The sequence below is a fragment of the Phodopus roborovskii genome, unplaced genomic scaffold (assembly GCF_943737965.1).
Source record: "Phodopus roborovskii unplaced genomic scaffold, PHOROB, whole genome shotgun sequence".
NCBI lineage: Eukaryota > Metazoa > Chordata > Mammalia > Rodentia > Cricetidae > Phodopus > Phodopus roborovskii.
The window spans coordinates 3,233,428-3,253,797 of record NW_026125264.1 but is presented as its reverse complement, the minus strand read 5'-3'; the positions used below and the strand labels follow the sequence as shown (position 1 = coordinate 3,253,797).

Here is a 20,370-nt window from a genome sequence, read left to right as displayed (position 1 = left end):
AAGTCAACTTTATTGGCAGTCTCGGAGTGTCAGAATGTGTTCAAAATATCCCACAACAGATGAAAAGTCAAGAATGCCTTCAAGAAAGAAGATACAGAGTTCAGGGATAGCACGGATTACAGATGCCTTTTAGACACCCAAGCTGTGACATTAACTAGGCAATTGGGTGCATGCAGCTGTAATTTTTAGTATGGAGGCCTGGACTGGAGAGAAAGCCATGAGAGTGAAGGTTAACCTTGGTTGTTAGCTTGGTGGGATTTAGGGTTACCATGGAAACAGATTTCTGTGAGGGATTTCCTACATTAGGTTAATTGAAATGGGAAGACAAGCCTAAATGTAAATGGCACCATTCCGTGTGTGTGTGTGTGTGTGTGTGTGTGTGTGTGTGTGTGTGTGTGTTGTGGGGCCTGGACTGAATAAAAGGGAAAAAGCAAGCTGAACAATTTGCATCTTCTCTCCCTGTCCTGACCGCTCATGCAGTAGGACCTGCTGCCTTAGATGCTGCCATGAGATCCCTGCAGCAGAAGGGGTAAGAGTGACAGAGAGGAGAGGGCCTGACGGGAGCCTTGGGACATGCTAATGACAGACAGAATAAGAAGAGCCAAGAAGGAGGCTGAAAAGGAAGAAGGAAGCTGTTCAAAAGAGTAGCTTCCTGGACATTGACTTATGTAAATACTTCAAGGCAGGAGGTGATTTGCTGTGTCCAATGCTGGAGAAAGGCCCAATAAGGTGATGATTGAGAAATGATGAAGGGATTTAGTAAAGGGGAAGTCAGGGATGAGGTTGATAAAGGCAGTGTTAGGGGAGAGGAGAGCTTTGTGGGAGGGTGGACAGCAGGGAAGTGGTCACTTTTTGTACAGAAGAAATGAAGCTCTGTTGGTTATGTAAGTGAGTATGCTTCAAAGAAGAGAGAAGAAATGTAGGAGAAAACCAGGAGGGCACTGAGACATAGAGAGCCCGTGTCAGCTGGGCATGGTGGCACATGCTTTTAATTCAATACTTGGGAGGCAGAGGTGGGAAGCCTCAGTTCCAAGCCAGCCAAAGCTGAACAGAAAATCAGCCCTCCCTCCCCTCAAGAAGCCTAGTCTCCCCTCTCCAATTTACCCTTTGAGAGTTTCACAATGCTTACACCTTACTGCAATCATTTGTACTCCCCACTCTCCCCTCCCGGTCCACTCTCCCATCCCCCTCCCAACTTCTTGTCCTCTTCCTTTACAAGCCACTGAATTCAATGCTTGCTGTCTTCACACGCATGGGTGTGGGGCCATCTTCTGGAGCATGGGTGGTTTACCAGGCCATACCCCTAAAGAAAGCTGACTTTCACTTCCCTAGCAACCATCAACTGTCAATAGCTCCTCTGCTCCTGAGGGCCTCATTCACGCTGGAAAGTGGCTTGGCTTGATTTCGTGCTCTTCGAATATCTTTGAGAAAATGGGAGCATATGGGATTGGAGCGGAAGTGTGGGAACTGGTCAGGGGTGGAGATTAATCCATGGATGCAGGAAGTTTGTGTGTGTTATGAACGCGTCATGTTTCCTAATCTCCATGATATTCTTGATGAAGTACGAAGCACAGTCAGGAGTGAGGACGAAAAAGCAAATCTGATGAAAGTTTGATGATGGTGGAGGGAAAGAGAAAGACGTTTGAAACCAGGTTGGTGCGTTCCTGGCAGTTTTGTCTGGCAGGTTAATTTCCCTCTGCTCTACACAGTTGCGTTTCCTTGGAGACCAGGCGTTAGGGAAAGCGCTGGTCTCCTTGGGATCCATTCTGAGACAAGAAGTAGCAGAAGCTTCACGGGCTTCTGGAGACGGTCTGTGCCTAGAAGATCAGGACTCCTCTTTCCCCAATGGCTCACAAGTAAGCAGAGAGCGTGGCCGGGTGGCGAAGCACGCATGCGTGGGCCTTTGCTCTCCAGGCTCCAGCTCGCTGGTGTGCTTGGTAAAGAGTAGGATCACTCCTTGAGCTGGGATTGATGGAAGTTCTCCCACCCACTCCTTATTCTTTCCAGACAAACCTACCCTAGGACTCATTCCTCAGGGCACAAGTCTCAAGTACTGGTGAGTCCCGGAAGGGTGGACAGGATGGACCGGTGTGGGTGGAGGTCTCCATGATCCTGTGTTCTACCTGCCGTCAGCTCCCATGGTCGTGATAACTGAGCCTGGACCTGAATGTCAAGCCTAGCAGAGCCTCTGAAGCAAGCCTCTGAAACTCACTTAATGCCACTCATTACCCGATCGAAAGGGTGAATCAAGCTGCTCACTGATCTCATTGCTGCTCCACTTGCCAGAGGGTGGGTCTTGGGAGTTTTCCATGCTTTCGGTTTCTTCAAGTTCTTAGTATCTCATGGCCTACATGCTTTTGGTGAGTTCTGGCTACTTGATACAACAGAAGTTTTGCAAATACCTCTCACAACTCAAGGCCTTAGGCTGAGTTATTAGGTTCACTTTACGAATGAGAAAATCAAGGCTTCGAGCTCAGGTTGCTTGCTCTAGGATACAGGTAACCCGAAAAGGGCAAGCTGGAGCTGAACCCTCAGAGCCTGGAACTGACTGTGTTACGTGTGGTGCATTGTGTTCCCTAACAGTGGTCAGGGAAGAACCTGAAGCCGTCTACTCTGCCTCCTCTCCGACAAGCCAAAGGCCACAGCAAAAGCAAAATGAAGACTTGGTCTAGTATCCAGCCAGGTGGGCAGAGGCTCTGGGGAGCTATGGTGGGTGTTGGGGATAAGCTGGAATAGCTGCTTTTGGTCCTTTACACTGTTCATATTAGGTTAACTAATATGACAAATAGCCTTCAATCTTCAGGTACTGATATGGAAGTTCATTTTCTAAGGAATGTATTTGTAGATGTGTGGGAGAGGCTGGTCTGTTCCATACAGTGATTCAGCGTTTGTCCTGCAAACTCTTAAGTAGTTAGGATTACAGGCCTGGGCCACCAGGCCTAGCTTGGCCAACTGGCTTTTTAAAATATACAGACAGTATTTCTCATTTACTCTGATATATCTATCTATCTATCTATCTATCTATCTATCTATCTATCTATCTAGTGTTCTATCATATTTACTCCTCCTTTAGCCTCATGGGTTTAACGTTTGGTAAGCCCTTGAGAACATCTGCTGGCAGAGAAGAAAGAGAGAACAAGAACAAGGGGACCCAGACCTGAAGTGACACATACCATTTGCACTCCTTCTGTGGGTTGTAACTCTGATCACATGGCCATGTCTGCCTGGGAAGCTGGCTCTATGTTCAGGATGGGAACAAACAGTTTGGGGAATTAATAGACTCCATCACAGCATTGTTAACCTTCCCAGGGAAATTCTGAGGTCTTGGCAATGCTGTTTGCTCACTTGGAAGAGTCTTTCATCTTTCTGGTAACTGAAAAAGGATTGTGTGGGCTAGGCTCTGTGGTACACCCAGATGATCCCTCCAGCATTCAGGAGAAAAAGTCAGTAGATCATGAGTTCAAGGGTAACCTGAACTATAAAGAGTAGCCCTTGTGTTATGTAGCTATTTCCTGCTAACAGACCCCCCCTAACCCCATGGAGGGAGAAGTAAAGGAAACTTACAGGGCTTAGGAAGCAAAGGAAAGTTTTAAGGCTCAAGAAATTCCTTAAATAAAGAGTTGGAAGATCCCTTCTCTAGGATTCATGAATCGTTACAGCTGTTCAGAGAGTGATGGCAGAGCTGTTTTCAAGCAGGGAGCTCTAGGAAGGCAGTTTTCACAAACGTTCACCCATGCTTGGGTGGGCTTTGGGGGATGCAGCTGCCTATGAGCTATCTCTGCCACCTGTGATCTCTTAAGTCATCCTTAACTCATACTCCTTCAAGTAACCCCAGTAAACACTGGCTCCACTGGCTAGATTCAGGTAGAATAATGTATCTGGTCTATTGTTGGTGCCCTGTCTAAATGTTCACACCTCCCCAGGAAAAGCCAATCTGCATCCTATCTACCCCCAGAACCTCTTTATATACATATATTTTTTACATATTATATTTATGTGAGTCAGGAAGGTCTCAGTACGTAGAACAAGTTCAAACTCATAGAAATCCCCCTCCCTCTGACACCAAGTCCAGACTAAAGAACAGGTATTTGGACCATTCCTTGTTTGAAGAAATACAGGGAAGGTGAGAGAGTAAAGTGTTTGTCCTGCAAACCTGAGTCCAGATCACCAGCTCTCATGTGAAAGTGGGCATGACAGCACAGGTCCATAACTACTGAGCTACACCCCAAACCATCTTTTTGAGTTTTTAAAATTTATTTTTCATTTCTTTTTTAAAAAGTAGGTGCTTTGCTTGCATGTCTATCTGTATGAGGGTGTTAGATACCCTGGAACAGTTGTGAGCTGCCATGTAGGTGCTGGGAATTGAACCCTGGTCCTCTGGAAGAGCAGCCAGTATTAACTGCTGAGCCATCTCTCCAGCCCCCTTAAAAATTACTTTTATCTCATGTGTATTATTTTACCTGCATGTATGTGTATGTACCACTTGCATGCCTGGTACTCTTGGAGGTTGCCTGTGCTTCAGTGGCTGAAGAGAATATGAGATGAGTTATATGAAGATGAATATGAGAGAGAGTTATAAAGATATGAAATTGAGGCTGGGAGGAAGACATGGGGGTGTGTCCTGGAGGAATTGGGTGGAGGAGGAAGGAGTAAATGAGAAATATTGTATGTATATTTTAAAAAGGCAGTTGGCCAAGCTAAGCCTGGTGGCCCAGGCCTGTGATCCTAACTGATGATAGTCAGTTAAAGGTTTGCCAGGGCAACTTAGCAAGACTCAGCCTTAAAATACAAAGCAGAGAGAGGGGTGCTGGACAGAAGGCTCAGTGGTTAAGAGCATTTCCAGAGGGCCTGGGTTTGGTTCCCAACACCCACACTGAACAGGTTTGTAACTTCAATTCCAGGAAGCTCAGTCCAGGGAAGAAAAATAGTTATACTGGAGTCCATCAGAGTAAAAGGATGGCTCAACCAGTTAAAGTGATGACCCGAGTTCAATCCCTAGGTCCCATGTGGTGGAAGGTGAGACCCACCCCCCCCCACCAGAAAGCTGTCCCCTGATTTCTACACATATGCTATGATATGCAGCTTTTATGAACTGTCACCCATTTGGGGGTGGGTTTGAGTTGCCCACACCCTTCTAAGCCCATGTCCACACTCCTGTAAGTGGCCCCAATAAGCTTACTGGTTCCCTAAGCTAGACTTGGGTGGAGTCATTCTTTGGTTTGGCATCCATGCCCTGTATGGGGTGGACAGACTTTTTCCTCATATCCCCCTGTAGCACAAATTCTCTTTTGTCTTAATAATAAAAACTCAGAGGCAGCTATCGGGGATGAAAGCTGAAGGATCAGAGAAGCAGAATGGCCAGCCACTAGAGTTCTTACCTCTCTCTACCAGTGCTCAGACTAAAAGCAGCAATCCTGTCCCTACGAATCCTCAGACTGCATCCCATCCTCAGACTGCTTCAGACTAACTGCTGCTCAAACTGCCTTGAGCTCCTGTCTCGTCCCGTTTTATATTCCTCTCTCAGCCCAGCCATATTCCTTTCTGTATCCACCTCCTTAGTGCTGGATTAAAGGCGTGTCACTCCCAAGTACTGGGGTTACTTTTGTGTGAGCTCTGTTTCTCTTTTAGACTGGATCGATTTCATTAGCCCAGGGTTGCCTTGAACTAACAGAGATCACGAGCACTGGGATTAAAGGTGTGTGCCACCACTGTCTGGACTCTGTGGCTAACTAGTGTGGCTAGCTTTGTACCCTGATTTTTAGGCAAGCTTTATTGTTAGATCACAAACAAAATATCATCACATCCCCCTAGGAAAATCTGTACAACATCCAAAGCTGGTAAAGGAAAACTGGGCCGTGCATATGTCACTGGTGGCTTGCAGAAAGACGTAGCTCTCTGAAATGATGTTGGCTGTCTCAGATGAAATAATGAGATGTTCCTATACATCTCAGTACTTCTCCTTTTTAAATTTATTACAATATTTTTGTATGTGAATGTATAAGCACATGTGTGGGCAGGGGCACACATTAGTGTGCATGTGTAGAGAGGCCAGAAGAAGGTGCTGAGTGCCCTCTATCACACGCCACCTACTCCTCTGAAGCAGGTTCTCTCCCTGAACCTGGGGATCAAGTTTTCTCAGCTACGATGGAAGCCTGCAGGCCCCAGTGACCTGCCAGTCTCTGTGGCTGGCCAGCTAGCTAGACTGGCTGAATTGCTAAGCTCTGGATTCAGGTGAGAGGCTGTGCTCGATATAATAAGGTGGAGAGCTAATGAAGATAGCAATTGTTGACAATCTCTGCCTCCTCATGCATGATCACACACATGCACTTGTACACTCACCTGTCCTAACATATGAAAACACACATGCACATACCAAAAAATCCAACAAGGTACAAACAGAAAAGTAATACTTCTGTATATCTTAACAGCAGGCTTGTACCTGTGGGCAATCTTACATTCTTCTAAAGTCCCAATAGTTTAGTTTAGCACCTGCCTGTGAGCCCAACACTTGAGAGGCAGAGGCAGGAGGATTAGGAGAGAGCTATCTATGTAGTTAGCATATATGTAGTAAGAGTAACTTATCATCTCAGCACTTAATATTAAAATTTCCCAGAATTAAGGATCTTGGCCTGTTAAATACTTAGTATGGTTCTCAAGTGAGCAGCTGTACTCAGAGTAGGGATGTTGGTGGAGATGAGGCTGGAGAGGAGCAGCTGAGTGGTGGTTCCGTGTTGGTACAGAACTGTCTGATAGGAAGCAGGGTTTCTTTCCCCCACCCTATGCCTCTCCCCTCCCTCCCTCCCTTCCCATGCAGCCCAGGCTGTCATCCTCCTGCTTCCACGTCCTCAGTGCTGGGAGTATAGGCTGGAACCACCATGCCCAGTTGATGCAGTATTAAGGATTAAATTCAAGGCTTTGTGCATGCTGGGCCAGCATGGTACCAGCTGAGCTGTATTCCTATCCTAAGCATTTGCTCGGGAAGAGCCTTTACTCTGTCTGATTGCCACTCACGGTGTTGCAGAGATGGCTGGGGGCGGGGGAGGAGTTGTGCATAGCTTCTGTGATCACTAGACATGATAGTAGCTAGGAGCAAGGAGCCAGCCCTGAAGATGTGACAGTTACTGTGTTAAACGCCTTAGGGCACACTGATGTCTCATCCAGTCTTCATGACCCACCTATGAGGCGGGCATGGCTGTTCCCATCTTATAGGAGGACTGAGGGACTGGAGACCATGTGGCCTTCCAGGTGCCAGAGCTGCTAGAAAGCCCTTCTTGCCTCAGCTGACCTTTCTCCCCGCCAGGTGGGGAGAGCAGGGATTTGGGTTTGTTGGACATGGTGACCCACTTGCTGCCCCTCTCTGTGTCAGGAGCTGGAGGAACACAGAGGGGGGAGGCTCTTCATTTTATTTTTTGAGACAGGTCTTTCTATGTAGTCTTGGCTAGCCTCTAACTTGAAAGAGATCCTCCTGTCTTTGCCTCCCAAGTGTTAAAGGCATGTATCACCATGCCTGGCTGTGGTAGGGATGATGGTGGTGGTAGTTCTTGACTTTTGTCTGGTTGACAGTAAGGTTGGCCTGGTTTCCCTCAATGTTTTCTTTAAGTTCACCTTCCAGGGAATAGACTGACCCTGAAGGGAAACTGAAGCTTATACCCTGGCCATCTCTGCTCTTGCTAGCCACCCCTCAGTCACCCCCACATCACTGCATTCTTCTGGGCTTTCCCGCCCCAAAACAAGGCCCAGCGTAGAGCTGGGTGTTTCTCGTGGGCAGCAGCTTCACCCTTGTTTGTGCTACACGGCAAACCTGTATATGAGTGGGCTGGGGCTGGGCCCAGCTGATTGCACTGTCTGGGGACCTGAGCCCAGGCCTGGGTGTACCCCCATTCTCTCTGCCCTTCCCCATCTGTCCTCAGCAGTGCAGTCCCAGACCTCTGTAGAGATGGCAAACTTAGCAAAGAATCTACGAGGACTTCGAAGAAGAGAACAAGCACACCATGGGAAGATGCAGGCCAAAGTTCGGCTGATGCGGGTAAGAGAGGCCCAGAGCAGCAGACGGTCTGCTCCTCAGACCGTCCGTTTCCTCCCCATGGCAAGCTGGCAAGCTGTGTGCACACTTCACTCCTTTCATTTTGCAGACGGGGAAAGAAATGGCTTGTACCAGGTCGCACAGCCAGAAAACTGTGGCATGGGGGCCAAAGCAGCTCAGATTGGGCTGTTGTGTTTAGACTGAAAGGCTTAGACTAGTTCTCTGCATTGGAAGTATACCAGTGGCTTGTCTTAGTGCTGGCAGCACACAGAGCCCTGCTCATCTGGGAGTGCTACTTGGAAAAGGTTCTTCACATCAGCTGGTACCATTGTAGCTAACTCATTTCCCACCTCCCTCCCCAGGCCATGTCTCACTGGGTAACAGGCTAGCCTTGAACTCACAATCTGCTGTCCCTGCCTCCAGAGTGCTGGGACACAGGTGTGTGTTGCCATGCCCACCGTTGTTATACATTGTTTTACAGCTTCGTTAATCACTTAAATCATATTTTATTATTATTATTATTATTATGATGATGATTTTTGTTTTTTGAGATAGAGTTTCTTTGTGTAACTCCTCTGGCTGTCCAAGAACTCACTCCATAGACCAGGATGGCCTCCAATTCACAGAGATCTGCCTGCCTCTGCCTCCTGAGTGCTGGGATTAAAGGCATGTGCTACCACAGCCTGGATTGATCCATATTTTAAAGTTTTTTTTTTTTCTTTTAAAAGATTGGTCTAGTTTGCTAGCTTGCCTTAACTCACTATGTAGCAGAGAGTGACCTCAAACATAGTTCCAGGCCAGTAAGTGTTAAATTGTGAGAATCTGTCTCAAAAATAAAAACAAAAACCTGTGTTTTTCCCTTCAGCTGTGATTTTGCCAGATGGCTTCAATGGGTCCATCATTTGTAGGAAGGTCTGTTTCTGATGTTCTTTCTATCCTGACTGTAGGGGAGTTTGTGTGTTTTTATGTGACACACGGTATGGACATGGCCACCGTTGCAGTAAATTGTGCCCCTCAGCAGTTCTTCATGCCGTCTTTTGTAAGCATTCATTCATTCATTCACTCATTCATTCATTCATTCATTCCGTCAGCAGGTCCTGACTGAACACTTGCTGTACTTTGAGCTTGGAGATTCGCCAGGGCTGGGCTCTGACCTTGGGGAGACACATATATTAAATGTGAAGTGATAAGCCATAGGCCATGATAGCTCATTCCTGTGACCCCAGCGCTTGGGAGTCTGAGGCAGGAGGACTGCTCAGGCTGCATGGTGAGTTCAAGGCCAGCTTGGACCACAGAATGAGAACCTGTTTCAAATAACGACCACAAACATGGCAATAACATACAGGTGAGGGGCCACGCCTAAGTCTGGAGTGCAGGCTGAAGGGGCCCTTGTGTGGGGTAGGGGTCCTAGAAGGAAGTAGCTGCGAGTGGAGACACAGCTACACATAGTAATTGCATGACTGCATGTTGACGGCATGATCACGCAGGAGACAGCACCATACCACGCCAGATCTGCGGTCAGACACATACATTTCTGGAGCAGAGGTCATAAAATCCCATTTCTCAGAGTAACCAGGTTATCAATGTGTATTCCCAGCTTTTCATTCCACCAGCAATTTGAGCTCTGTTCCTAGGGACTTGAGAATGGCTTTTTTTTTTTTTTTTTTTTTTTTTTGTATTTTGGGGTCTTGGGATGTGGGAGCAAAAAAGTGGAGTGGTTATTAGCGATGGACAATAGCTCTGCTGTGTGTGACCTTGGGTATGCTGTGGAATCTGAACTTCTATGAAGTGAGACTAATCAGTGCATGTCTCCTAGGCTTGCTGTGAGGTAAAGCGAGGGCAGGACATAGCGCTGGCACATAGCAGCCACGCTGCACCTGCACTGGTATTGTTATCTGGTACAGCACACAGGAGCTGAGGGCCAGGGCAGATGGTCAAATCAGGATGACCATAAAGACTAGAGAAGAGAACACTCAGACAGGATGGAAACGGGAGCGGTGTGTGTGTGTGTGTGTGTGTGTGTGTGTGTGTGTGTGTGTGTGTGCGTGCGCGCGCCCGCGTGCGCACGCACGCGCGTGAGTGTTGCTGGGGGTAGCTAGGGGACACTAGAGCCAAAGAAACCAGTGTCAGCTGTTTGCTGTGCACACATTGGGCTCGCTTACCACATTGCCCCAGTGGCAGCGTTGGAGATTTTATCTCATTCCTAAATGGCAGTTCTCTGAAGCAGCAATTAGTTATTAGCTGCTTAGAATGAGTATCAGTGAGTTATCTGAGGTTAATTAACTTCTCCAGGTTCCCCTCACCCCCATGGCAGATCTGGGAGAGCCTAGTCCTATTCACACTGTGAGCCAGCGTCTCATAGCTTCTCCTCCTCCCTCTCTTCCTCCCTTCCTCCTTTTATTTTTATTTTTATTTATTTTATTTTTTTTGAGACAGGGTTTCTCTGTGTAGCCTTGGCTGTCCTGGAACTCACTCTGTAGACCAGGCTGGCCTTGAACTCACAGAGATCCTCCTGCCTCTGCCTCCCGAGTGCTGGGACTACAGGTGTGTGCCGCCACCACCCGGCCTTCTTTGCTTTGTGAGACAGGGCATTTCTACCTCACTCACACGGATCACCCATGCGGTCCTCTTGCCTTGGCCCGTGCTGTGAGATAATGCCTGTGCCACCACGCACTGGGCTTCTTGCAGCACCAATCCCTGAGTTCTTGTGGTGGGGTAGCGGAAAGAGACTGTGAGTCTCTGAAGTCCGGCTCCCCTGTCTTGACGCTGTCGGTTCCTGGCCGTGTGACAGTGTCATTTAACCTCTGTGAGCCTCCACTTGGGAGCTGCAGGGCGAAAAGATCCCATGTGTCACCGTAGAGCAAGTCACAGCACTTGGCCACCCTCATGTAGGGCAGTAGGGCAGTTATTAAAATTATTTGTTATTAACCACTAACACTATCGATCTTATGTACCACTGGGTGTCACCTTGGGCAAATCACTTACCCCTTCAGACTCACTTTCCACAGGGGCATTTTGCCTGATAAGAAAATGTGGGTATTCTTCTCCACCATTCCCTGCTTCTGGTCCAAACCTAGCCTGTCATCTCTGCCGCCTTCTTACCTAACTAGGCCATTATCATGTTCATTCTTTCTAGTTTTCTTTGATTTGAAGAGGTCTTTAGTATCCTTATCTATTGATGTTTGTTAATTAGATGGTGATAAGCCACCTACTGTAGGATGAATTCTCATCTTAGAGATGTGACATTTTGTGTGTGTGTGTGTGTGTGTGTGTGTGTGTGTGTGTGTATGTGTGTGTGTGTGTGTGTGTCTTGCTTAGTTGTCTCCATTTCCAGGCACTCTGACCTGCACGGGATGGGGAATCACCTGGCAGCATTTACTACAGGAGGCCTTGGGTTCTCAGCACTGCCCTTCCCCCCACCCCCCTCCTCTGCAAGTTAGGTACAGTGCTATCTTCCTCCCCTCCTACAGTCGATGCTTCGAAACCAGCGGACCTCACTCCAGGAGCTCTACAGCCACGAGGGCTTCCTCAGCAAGCTCAACCAGGAACTCGTCAAGTCCATTCAGGACATGGAGGAGACCATGGCCATGAATGTGCGCGAAATGCTGCAGCAGCAGGGCATTCTCGGGGTGAGCCTCCACCTCTCCTCTTCTAGCTTCCTTCCTGTGCCGGCGCGCCCTCTGCTGGCCACTCCCGACCTACCTGAGAAAACGCAATGCCTCTCTTCATCCCCACTTACCATCAGGGAGAGTTCGGGCTGACGTTGTATCTTGGAACTTGGTGGAGTGGATCACAATAATACAACATCAAATGGGAGGTTGTGGCTACTCCTGGCGTTTGTGCAGTAGAAAGTATTTGGTGCAGCCACTACCACCACTGCTGGCCAGGCGACCACAGTGAGACACCAAATGCGCTATATACAGTCACATATACCTCACAACATTTTGACAGGGTGGGTGCTATTCTTGTCCTCATTTTACAGGAAAGAAACGGAAAGCACAAGGCCAGGGGATTGAACTTGCTCCAGGTCATCCAGATAGCAAGGAGCCAGGATTTGAACCCAGGCAGCCTTACCCCAGGATCTGTGCCTTCCTTGCCCTGCTACCTTTGTTTTTAGGGAGTACAGTTGATTGAGTTCACTGTTAACTTGCTGGGGGTCAGGGAGAGGAACAACTATACTACTATCTGGGGCCCACGCTGCTATAATGAAACTCGGAGGTGGCATGTAGGGTCTGTGGGTGAAGAGCAGCTTGGCAAAGCACCCTCCTTGTGCTGGGGTGAGAGGGTGGGAGGTCACAGGGCCTGACAGTCTGGGCTGGAGAAGAGTCAGAGAGTGGATGAATGATTTCTCTATGACGTCATTCTGCCCAGAGATGACCTGGAGTCTGTGAGATGAAGAGAAAGGTTCAGACTGTGGGGGTGGATTCATCTCTCAGGCTGCCGTGGTGGAGAGCTTCCATAGCAGTAGAGACTGGAAGTTCAAGGTCAAGGGGTCAGCAGGGCTGGCTTCTGTTGTAGCCTTTCTTCTATTCTGCAGATGACCATCTTCTTAGGTCCTACTATGCTTTTTTTTTTTTTCTCTCTCTGTGTGTAGAGAGAGTGCTGCTGTCTTGTGGGGACACACTGTCCTTGTGACCTCAATCACTTATTTACTTCCCTAAGGGTGTTATCTCCAAGAGAAGTTACACCTAAGAAGCTTTGGTAGACAAAAGTCTAATTTTAACAGAGACAAAAGCCACACAGTTCTTCAGCCCAAGCAAACTTCCTGTACACACACACACACACACACACACACACACACACACACACCCTCGCACGTGGTAGCCATTAGGTGATGCTGTTTCTCAGGAGCTGGCCATCTTCTTTGAGACAGGGTCTCTCCCTGGGACCTGAGGCTTGTGTGTTAGACTCAGCTGACTGCCTCAGGGATCTACCTGTCTCTGCAGGCCCAGAGCTGGGACTATAAACCTGCAGCATCACACCTGGCTTTTTACTGTGGGTACTGGGGATTGAAGTCAGCTGAGCCGTTCCTCTAGCCCCTTGGACCATCCTGGGTGTACCTATGGGCCCTGGGGAGCAGCCATGATGAGTCACCTGGCCCACACAAAGTCTTCCCTCTAATGGGGTCACAGGCAGTTGCAGTTAGCATTGGCTATGTGCTATACTGGATGGGAGAGGACTTGGGGAGTCCCAAGGGGACCTCTGACTCAGACATTGGAGCATCAAGAAGACTCCCTGCGGAAAGCCATATACTTAAGCGGAAGCCTACAGAGGTGTGAACTGGTGAAGCTTGAATGGATGAGTGTTGCAGGCAGAGGAAACAGATGCCCCAGACGTGGGCTGAGAGGGAGCAAAAGGGCACATAAGGAGTTGGATGGCTGGACAGCAAGGTGTGAGTGAGCGAGGGACGCGGGAAAGACGTTTGCCCCAGGCCATGGCAAGGGGTCCATTGAGGCCTGGAGTGGGAGGTAGGGGCTCTCCAGCCTCTCCTCAGGTTGCTGGCTTGGGAGTGGGTTATGGAAGTACTCTGTGGCCACAGCCCACTAAGAGCTGGAGAGCCAGCAGAGGCTGGTGGTCAGCTGACCTCGCTCCTTCCCTAGAATGTCATCGACATCTTGGAGTACTCGAACAAGAAGAGGGTGCAGCAGTTGAGGTCTGAGCTCCAGGAGTGGAAGGAAAAGGAGGAGAGCAAAATAAACAGTAAGGGCTGACCCCCAGCCTCATCCAGGTGCCCCTGGGGGAGGGCAACAGCTTGCACTGCCTTTCCGGCTCTACCAAGCCCATGCTGCCTTCTAGAGAGAGCACACTGCCAAGATCTAGAGCGAATAGCTTACCAAGAGTGCTCAGTGTTTTCCAGGCCTGGGCGTTCCAGCATCTGTGACTGCACACTCATGTAACCTCCTGGATGCAGGGTCTTTGTCACACTTTATCTACCGATGAGGAGGAGACTGAAGCAGAGGGAGAGGAAGTACCTGCTGTAGGCCACGTGCCTAGGAGTTGGAATCCAGGCTTACCCTGGCTAAGCTTCCTATCCAGGTCCTTCTGGGAGGAAGTGGCTGGGAACTAGATCTGGCTTCTTCCATTGTTTGGATCTATGCCCCCTCCCCTTCCTGAGAGGCTAGATGTCGAGGAGGTGTGTGTCAGGGGACCTCTGCTAGGCAGACTGACACTGGGGAATCCCCTCCACGGAGAAAGGCAGTATAGACAATATCTTTACTCACTTTCTTTTTTGAGACAGGGTCTCACTTTGTAGCTCAGGCTGGCTTGGAACTGACTTTGTAGCCCAGGCTGGCCTTGAATTCTCAACAGTCCTCTAACCTTAGTCTTGCTGGTGCTGGGATTACAGGTGTGATCATCCTGGCAACTAAATGCTGTCTTAATCCTGTCTCGGGCAGCAGTGTCACCCTGACTCTCTGGGCTTGCTTCCTCAGGGGCATGTGTCTGAGGATGCTGAGATCCGGTTAGGGATAGTCTTGGTGAGGACCACTCAGCAGTCAGCAGAGCTGGACCGGTCTAGGGATCTTGCACCTTCTCATTTCTCTTTTCTGGGGTTTGAGACCCCACCAGCTTCAGCTCCCACCACCTCCTGCCTCGTGTGGGCACACCTCAGCCCAGATCCTGGTCCACTGGCCAAGGGCAGCTGGGTTTCAGGGGTCTCCTGGGAAGATCCCCCTAAAGGAAGGCCCAGACATCTGCCCCCTTCTTTAACTGCCCCTCCCTTCCCCATGCTGTCCCTCCCCAGGCTTGCAGCAGGAGGTAGACCAGCTGAATGCTGAGATCCTGAAGGCCCACGAGGAGGTGAATTTCCTGAGCACCTACATGGACCACGAGTACCCTGTCAGGTCGGTCCAGATTGCCAATCACATACGCCAGGTGCAGCAGGCCAAGGACAGCCAGCAGGTAAGTGAGCCCCTGGCCCGCCATACCTAGATGACATGGAAGGTGGGAGTGGTGGCCAAGCTCCTTCTGCCCACCCCCAGGATGAACTGGACAACCTTAAAGAGATGCGTGAAATGGTCCTGGGGTGTTTTTCCAAAATGATTCAGGAGAAGAAGAAGAAAATCCTGAGAGCTCTGATGGTGGTGAGTAGTCAGCCGCTGTCGAGTGGGGGAGATGTCTCCAGGCACAGGCCTGGCCCTCCTAGCTTCCCAGTCCTTCTGCCTCTGGTGTCCCTGTCAGCCACCTCTGTGCTCCTGCCTTGGGTACCCAGAGACAGACTTCTTCTTTATCCACAGAAAACCCAGAAACCCTATGAGGAGATACTTATGCTGAAGACCCTGGACAGCCAGCGCCTGCAGAGATGCACGGTCTGGTTCAGGGAGGTGAGGGCACGAGGAAGGCCATGGCCTTGGTGAGGGACTGCAGGCGGGCCCTCAGGTGCCGGCCTTCTTCCTTGACTGTACTATTGGTGTCGCTCATCATTCATCTCAAAGGGAATTCATGCTAGCCTGGAGTTGACTCACCGGCCACCACTGCATGCCATGACCCCTGCGCACTATCACACATCACCTGCTCTTTGCTAACAACTTCCCTTAACCCTTTGGCCCATGATCAGAGCTAGGGAATGAGGCCCCACCTTCTCTTGTGGGAGTGTTCATCCTGGTACCGCCATTAGTTCACAACTCAAGGTCCCCATCTCTACCCATCCTGTTTTTCTCATACTGTGTGGCCCACCCATTTGTCACCTGCCTCCATTCTTCCCTGTCACTTCACCTCACTTGAAGGACCTGCTCCTGTTCCTAAACAGGGAGGTTGGCTCTCTGGAATCCAGCACATCTTAGTGACAAGGCCCGTACCATCTCCCAGACACCCTCCTTCTGTGGTATTGTCCCCTTTCCCCAGGCTTGAACTTCACACTTCCTTTCTGTGTCTCTCCCCTCAGCTTATCCAGCAGCTGAAGGAAGAAATTCCTATATTAGTCGCAGAGGTGGAGCAAATGTACGCAGAGGTCTGGAACCCTCGAGAGGTTGTTTTTAAGGATGTTCTACTACAGAGACCCAAGTATGTAGTCTTGGCTGCCATGCTGGGCTGAGCAGACCTGTTCCTAGGGAAGGTGATCTGGGTAGGTGTCGAGAGCCTAGGCATGAAGGGAGGAGTCCTGGGTGTGCCTCTATGCTGACACCAGCCTAGACACAGCTTTCCCTGCCCATCTCTGGTGTAGCTGAACCAGACGGTAAGTTCAAAGAAAGACATGGAGACAAGGATGGAAGGACATATTTTCTGCTTGGCAGCCTTCTGTGCTTCAAGAGGAGAATGTTTTTCCTTCCAAAATTAACCTTTGGCCTGCTTTGTTGTTGTAGGGCCAGGTGGTAGAGTGAGAATGGGCCAGATCTCTTCATGATGACACCACAGGACCTTGTGTGGTGGCAGAGCCCAGTACTTGCAAATTATATAGTTTTCCCCCTTTGCCTTTCTGTCTCCTCCCAGGCTTTTCCTTGTATCATACCCCTGCTACCCCCAACCCCCCTTTGTATTTTGAGACCGAGTCTGGCTTTGTAGCTTAGGCAGGCTTCAAATATGATTCTCCTGTTCAAGCCTCCTGAATGCTGGGGTTTCCATGTATTTAGAGAATTTTCTTCCAGGTGTGAGGGAGTGAGTATTAAGCAATGACAAACCAAAGCTTGATTCCACCAAGGTTCCTCCTGGGAAATTAATGAATTTATTGGCCTTACTTATAGAGCCTGGGCCATGGGGTATGTGTGAACCCAAAGCAGCCTTACTGAAAAGCCTGCTTCCAGAAGGGGTGATGGCTCCCCCTGGCTGTGTGTGTGGAGCCCTCTTAACACTATTCTTTCTCACTCTATACATTCTAGGGTCCTTGAGACCCTAAGGGCACATGTCTGGTTGGGAGGAGTGGTTAGATGTCATCAGTCAATAGAGTAAGCTGTGATGATGTTTTGCAACAGGGCAGAGCCAAATGTAAAACGCATGAAGATGGCAGAAGTTTGGCCTAGATGACAGTCTATTTTTTGGTTAAGGTTTGTTTATTAATTATGTACACAGTGTTCTACACTGCAGGCCAGAAGAGGGCACCAGATCTCATTATAGATGGTTGGAAGCCACCGTGTGGCTGCTGGGAATTGAACTCAGGACCTATGGAAGAGCAGCCAGTGCTCTTAACCTCTGAGCCATCTCCAGCCCCTACAGGACAGCCTTGTATAACACCATGCCTCACTGTTCTTGCTGGTACTCATTTTCTACCTCCCTTCTTCCTTTTTTTTTTTTCTCTTCAGCAATGCTTTTGAGTTTATGAAATGCCAAGGAGCCAATGAATGAGAGTAACCCTTGGCTCTGCCACCACAGGCATTAGGAGACACTGAGCTCTGAGCATGGAGCTACTAAGAGCTCCATGAGCTTGGCAGAGCTTGTCCCCGGGCAGTGAAGTGGGCAGTCAAGGAAGGACTCTCCTTGAGGATGTGACATTGACATGAGTTCCTGCTGCCCTCTGATCTTGGTCCTTTTCAGGGAGACATTAGTCCTTGGCAACGTAATCTCCTTCCCGCTTTTGACCTGTATGTGTGTGTGCGCACACACACGTACCCCTCCTCCCCCACATAATGCACATATCCATGTATATGCGCATGTTTGTGCAGGTGGCTGCAGGTTGAGTTTTGGGATGATGTCTCCTTAGTAACCACCAGGATTGTAATGAATTTGGAGTGTATTCCCTCTGCCCCTAATCCTGGCGTCCCTGCTGACCCCTCACAGTCCTTTTTTACTTCCTGCCAGGTGCACCCCAGACATGGATGTTGAGCTCAACATTCCTGTGCAAGAGCTACTCCCCTTCTAGATGGCAGTGCCTGGCCACCTCTCCTCTCTCCTTTCCTCCCAGCACGGGGTTTGGCTGGTTTACTTGTAAGACAATGTCTCTATTATGAATCTGACCCACAGCCCCTCCTCCACCCTTCTCCCTTGCTGCTTGGACCAGGCAGGTATGTCCAGTCCTTGCTGCCAATAAATCTGGGTTTGTGTTTGCTTGGTGCTGGTGTATGGGGCCCCACCGCGGCTTTGCTGGACACATCATAGCAATGGCCTTTGCCTTAGGAGCAGGGTTAGGCTGCTGTGCTGTTGGTATCTGGGAGGAGTGTGGGAGTGCCCTCTCCCCTGCTCTCCATGGCCTCCTCCTGGTCCTGTGGCAACTCAGCTTCCCTTACAATGGGGCCCAGAACAGCTGAGGCCAGTGCCAAGGTAGAAGAGAGACCTTGAAATTTACTCACTTGGGATCTTCCTGGGTACACAGTGTCTTCTGGCCTAGCTTTACTCTTCCCCCAAATGTGTAGGGATATGGCCCAAACTCAGGTTAGGCACAGAGCTATTCACGGCAGTACACTGAAGGCTCATATCTATTGAGAGCCAGTCCCCCAAAGAAAGCCCCCTCTGGCTTCAAGTGACCACACAAATGTCAAAGCTGCAGGCGTCATGGTTCAGTTTGGAACTAATCCAAAGGGCTGTTCTGTTTCTCTATCTGGATGTGTAGCAGCCCACACCTCTCCACACCCCCAACCACACACACACACACACACACACACACACACAGAGCAGAGACAAAAATTTGTCCCAGATGAAGCCTGTAGAGACAGGCGGTCAAGTGAGGCTCATCTGCTGGATGTGTCCCTCCCATGCAGATGGTGTTGTACTGCCTTGCTTCACCCAGTGCTTGGGATGGGTGCCACACATATGACGAAAGTATACCATCCTGAGCTATAGCCAAAGCTTTTTTTTTTTTTCTCTTTGGTGATGGGGACCAAACTCATGTTAAATAATCATCTACCACCAAATTGCAACCCTAGCTCCTGAATAGGTAAAGCCCTCCAAAGGGGAGTCAGGGTGGCTGTTTTGCTTTCTTTGTGTCCCTGAAACTCTCATACTGACACTTGTTCGAGCTGCATGAGATGGCTGAGGGTCTGAAAGGAAGCACCTTTGATAGACATTAGACATCTAGTCATTGGCTGAGTGCAGAAGTCACAGTTTAAATAAACATGCAGTGGTCTAACCCACCATGTCTCAGTTTATATGGGGCAGTGGGGCTGGAGGACAGTTGCACCCAGACGCTCCTTGTTTTGGCTGACTGCATCTGTTGGCCATTGTAAGCAATGGGACAAATCCAGATGACCTGATACTCACTGCTGAGTAATCTGATAGCTACTGTTGTCCCTGAATGTCCCCTGAAGAAAGCCCACGGGGCAGAAGATCCTATGTGGGAAGAGGGCTTGCACGAGGGTCCCAAGAGCTGTGGTTGGACACAGCTTTAGGGGGACAAAGTTATCTTGGGTGAAGTCGCTGGGTGAAGTAGGTGATGGCATCACAGGTGTGAGGGTGCAGGTCCTCAGTCTAAGTCATAAGTGTTTGGTGGGACACGGGGCAGGGACTGGTTTTTTTTTTTTTTTGTTTGTTTTTGGATAGTCTTGAGGATAGAGTCTGGCTAGAGAGAGAGAGGCTCATGGACATATTTGCTGAGCATATGGGTGAGCTTCTCCTTTGGGGGGACTTTCAGTACTGTATTCAAGCTTACTGGGAGACTTAGTGGTGGGATAGCAAGAGCGCAGCTGATGGAGTTGACTCTATATTGTGCTGACCCTATGAAGCCCGATGATGTCAGGGTGAAGATGACCCCCGCAGCCTTGGGGTTTGAATGGGGAGTGCCTCCTGCTGGTACTAGAAACTACGAAAGAACTAATAAAGCTGGTCATGGGAAACAGGCCATGTGATGACATTTCCATGGTCTTGGCCACTGTGGTGGAATAAAGCTGGTCATGGGAAACAGGCCATGTGATGACATTTCCATGGTCTTGGCCACTGTGGTGGAGTTCCCCCTTTGTTTACTACTGGTGGTTACAAAAAAAGGGGACAAGGGCACTGGGAGATACCATTGGGTCAGGAGTCTAATCTGAGGTATTACTCATCTGTGGGGAGGGGCTGAGGCTACACGATTTGAGGATGTTTCTCATGCGGGTGTTTGTGTCCCTGCCTCTTGTCACCATTCACTCCGTCTTATTGCTGGGCAGGTATTCCGTTTCACCTTTTGGGGGGAGGGGTTCACTGTTCTCAGCTGTGGCTCCTGCCTTGTGGAATTCCCACAAAGCTTCTGAGGTTCATGAAGTTCCGGTCATTAAACTGCACCATTCCCCAGCTGTCTTGCTTACTTTCCCAGCTGCTGTGATGGAATACCCCATCAAAAGCCGCCCAAGGGAGATGGTGTTCATTTGGGCTCACAGTTTACGGTGGCAGGAGTTTAAGGCATCTGGCCACATCAGTCCCTGGTTGGGAAGCAGAACAGTGCACGTTTGTGCTCAACTCAGTTTCTAATCCCAGCCCAGGGAGTGGCGCCACCCACCTTTAGGGCGGAG

General features: G+C 49.4%; 1 protein-coding gene across 1 annotated transcript; it reads left to right on the top strand.

Moving 5' to 3' along the window:
* The first annotated feature begins 506 nt into the window (after positions 1 to 506).
* CUNH20orf96 (chromosome unknown C20orf96 homolog) lies at positions 507 to 17,997 on the top strand. Its single transcript, XM_051194069.1, has 11 exons — positions 507 to 529; positions 2,008 to 2,056; positions 2,584 to 2,683; positions 7,911 to 8,026; positions 11,494 to 11,652; positions 13,624 to 13,723; positions 14,766 to 14,923; positions 15,004 to 15,105; positions 15,259 to 15,345; positions 15,906 to 16,024; positions 17,753 to 17,997. Exons 1-11 carry the CDS (start codon positions 507 to 509, stop codon positions 17,811 to 17,813), a joined length of 1,074 nt encoding a protein of 357 aa, XP_051050026.1. The 3' UTR covers positions 17,814 to 17,997.
* Positions 17,998 to 20,370: the final 2,373 nt, after the last annotated feature.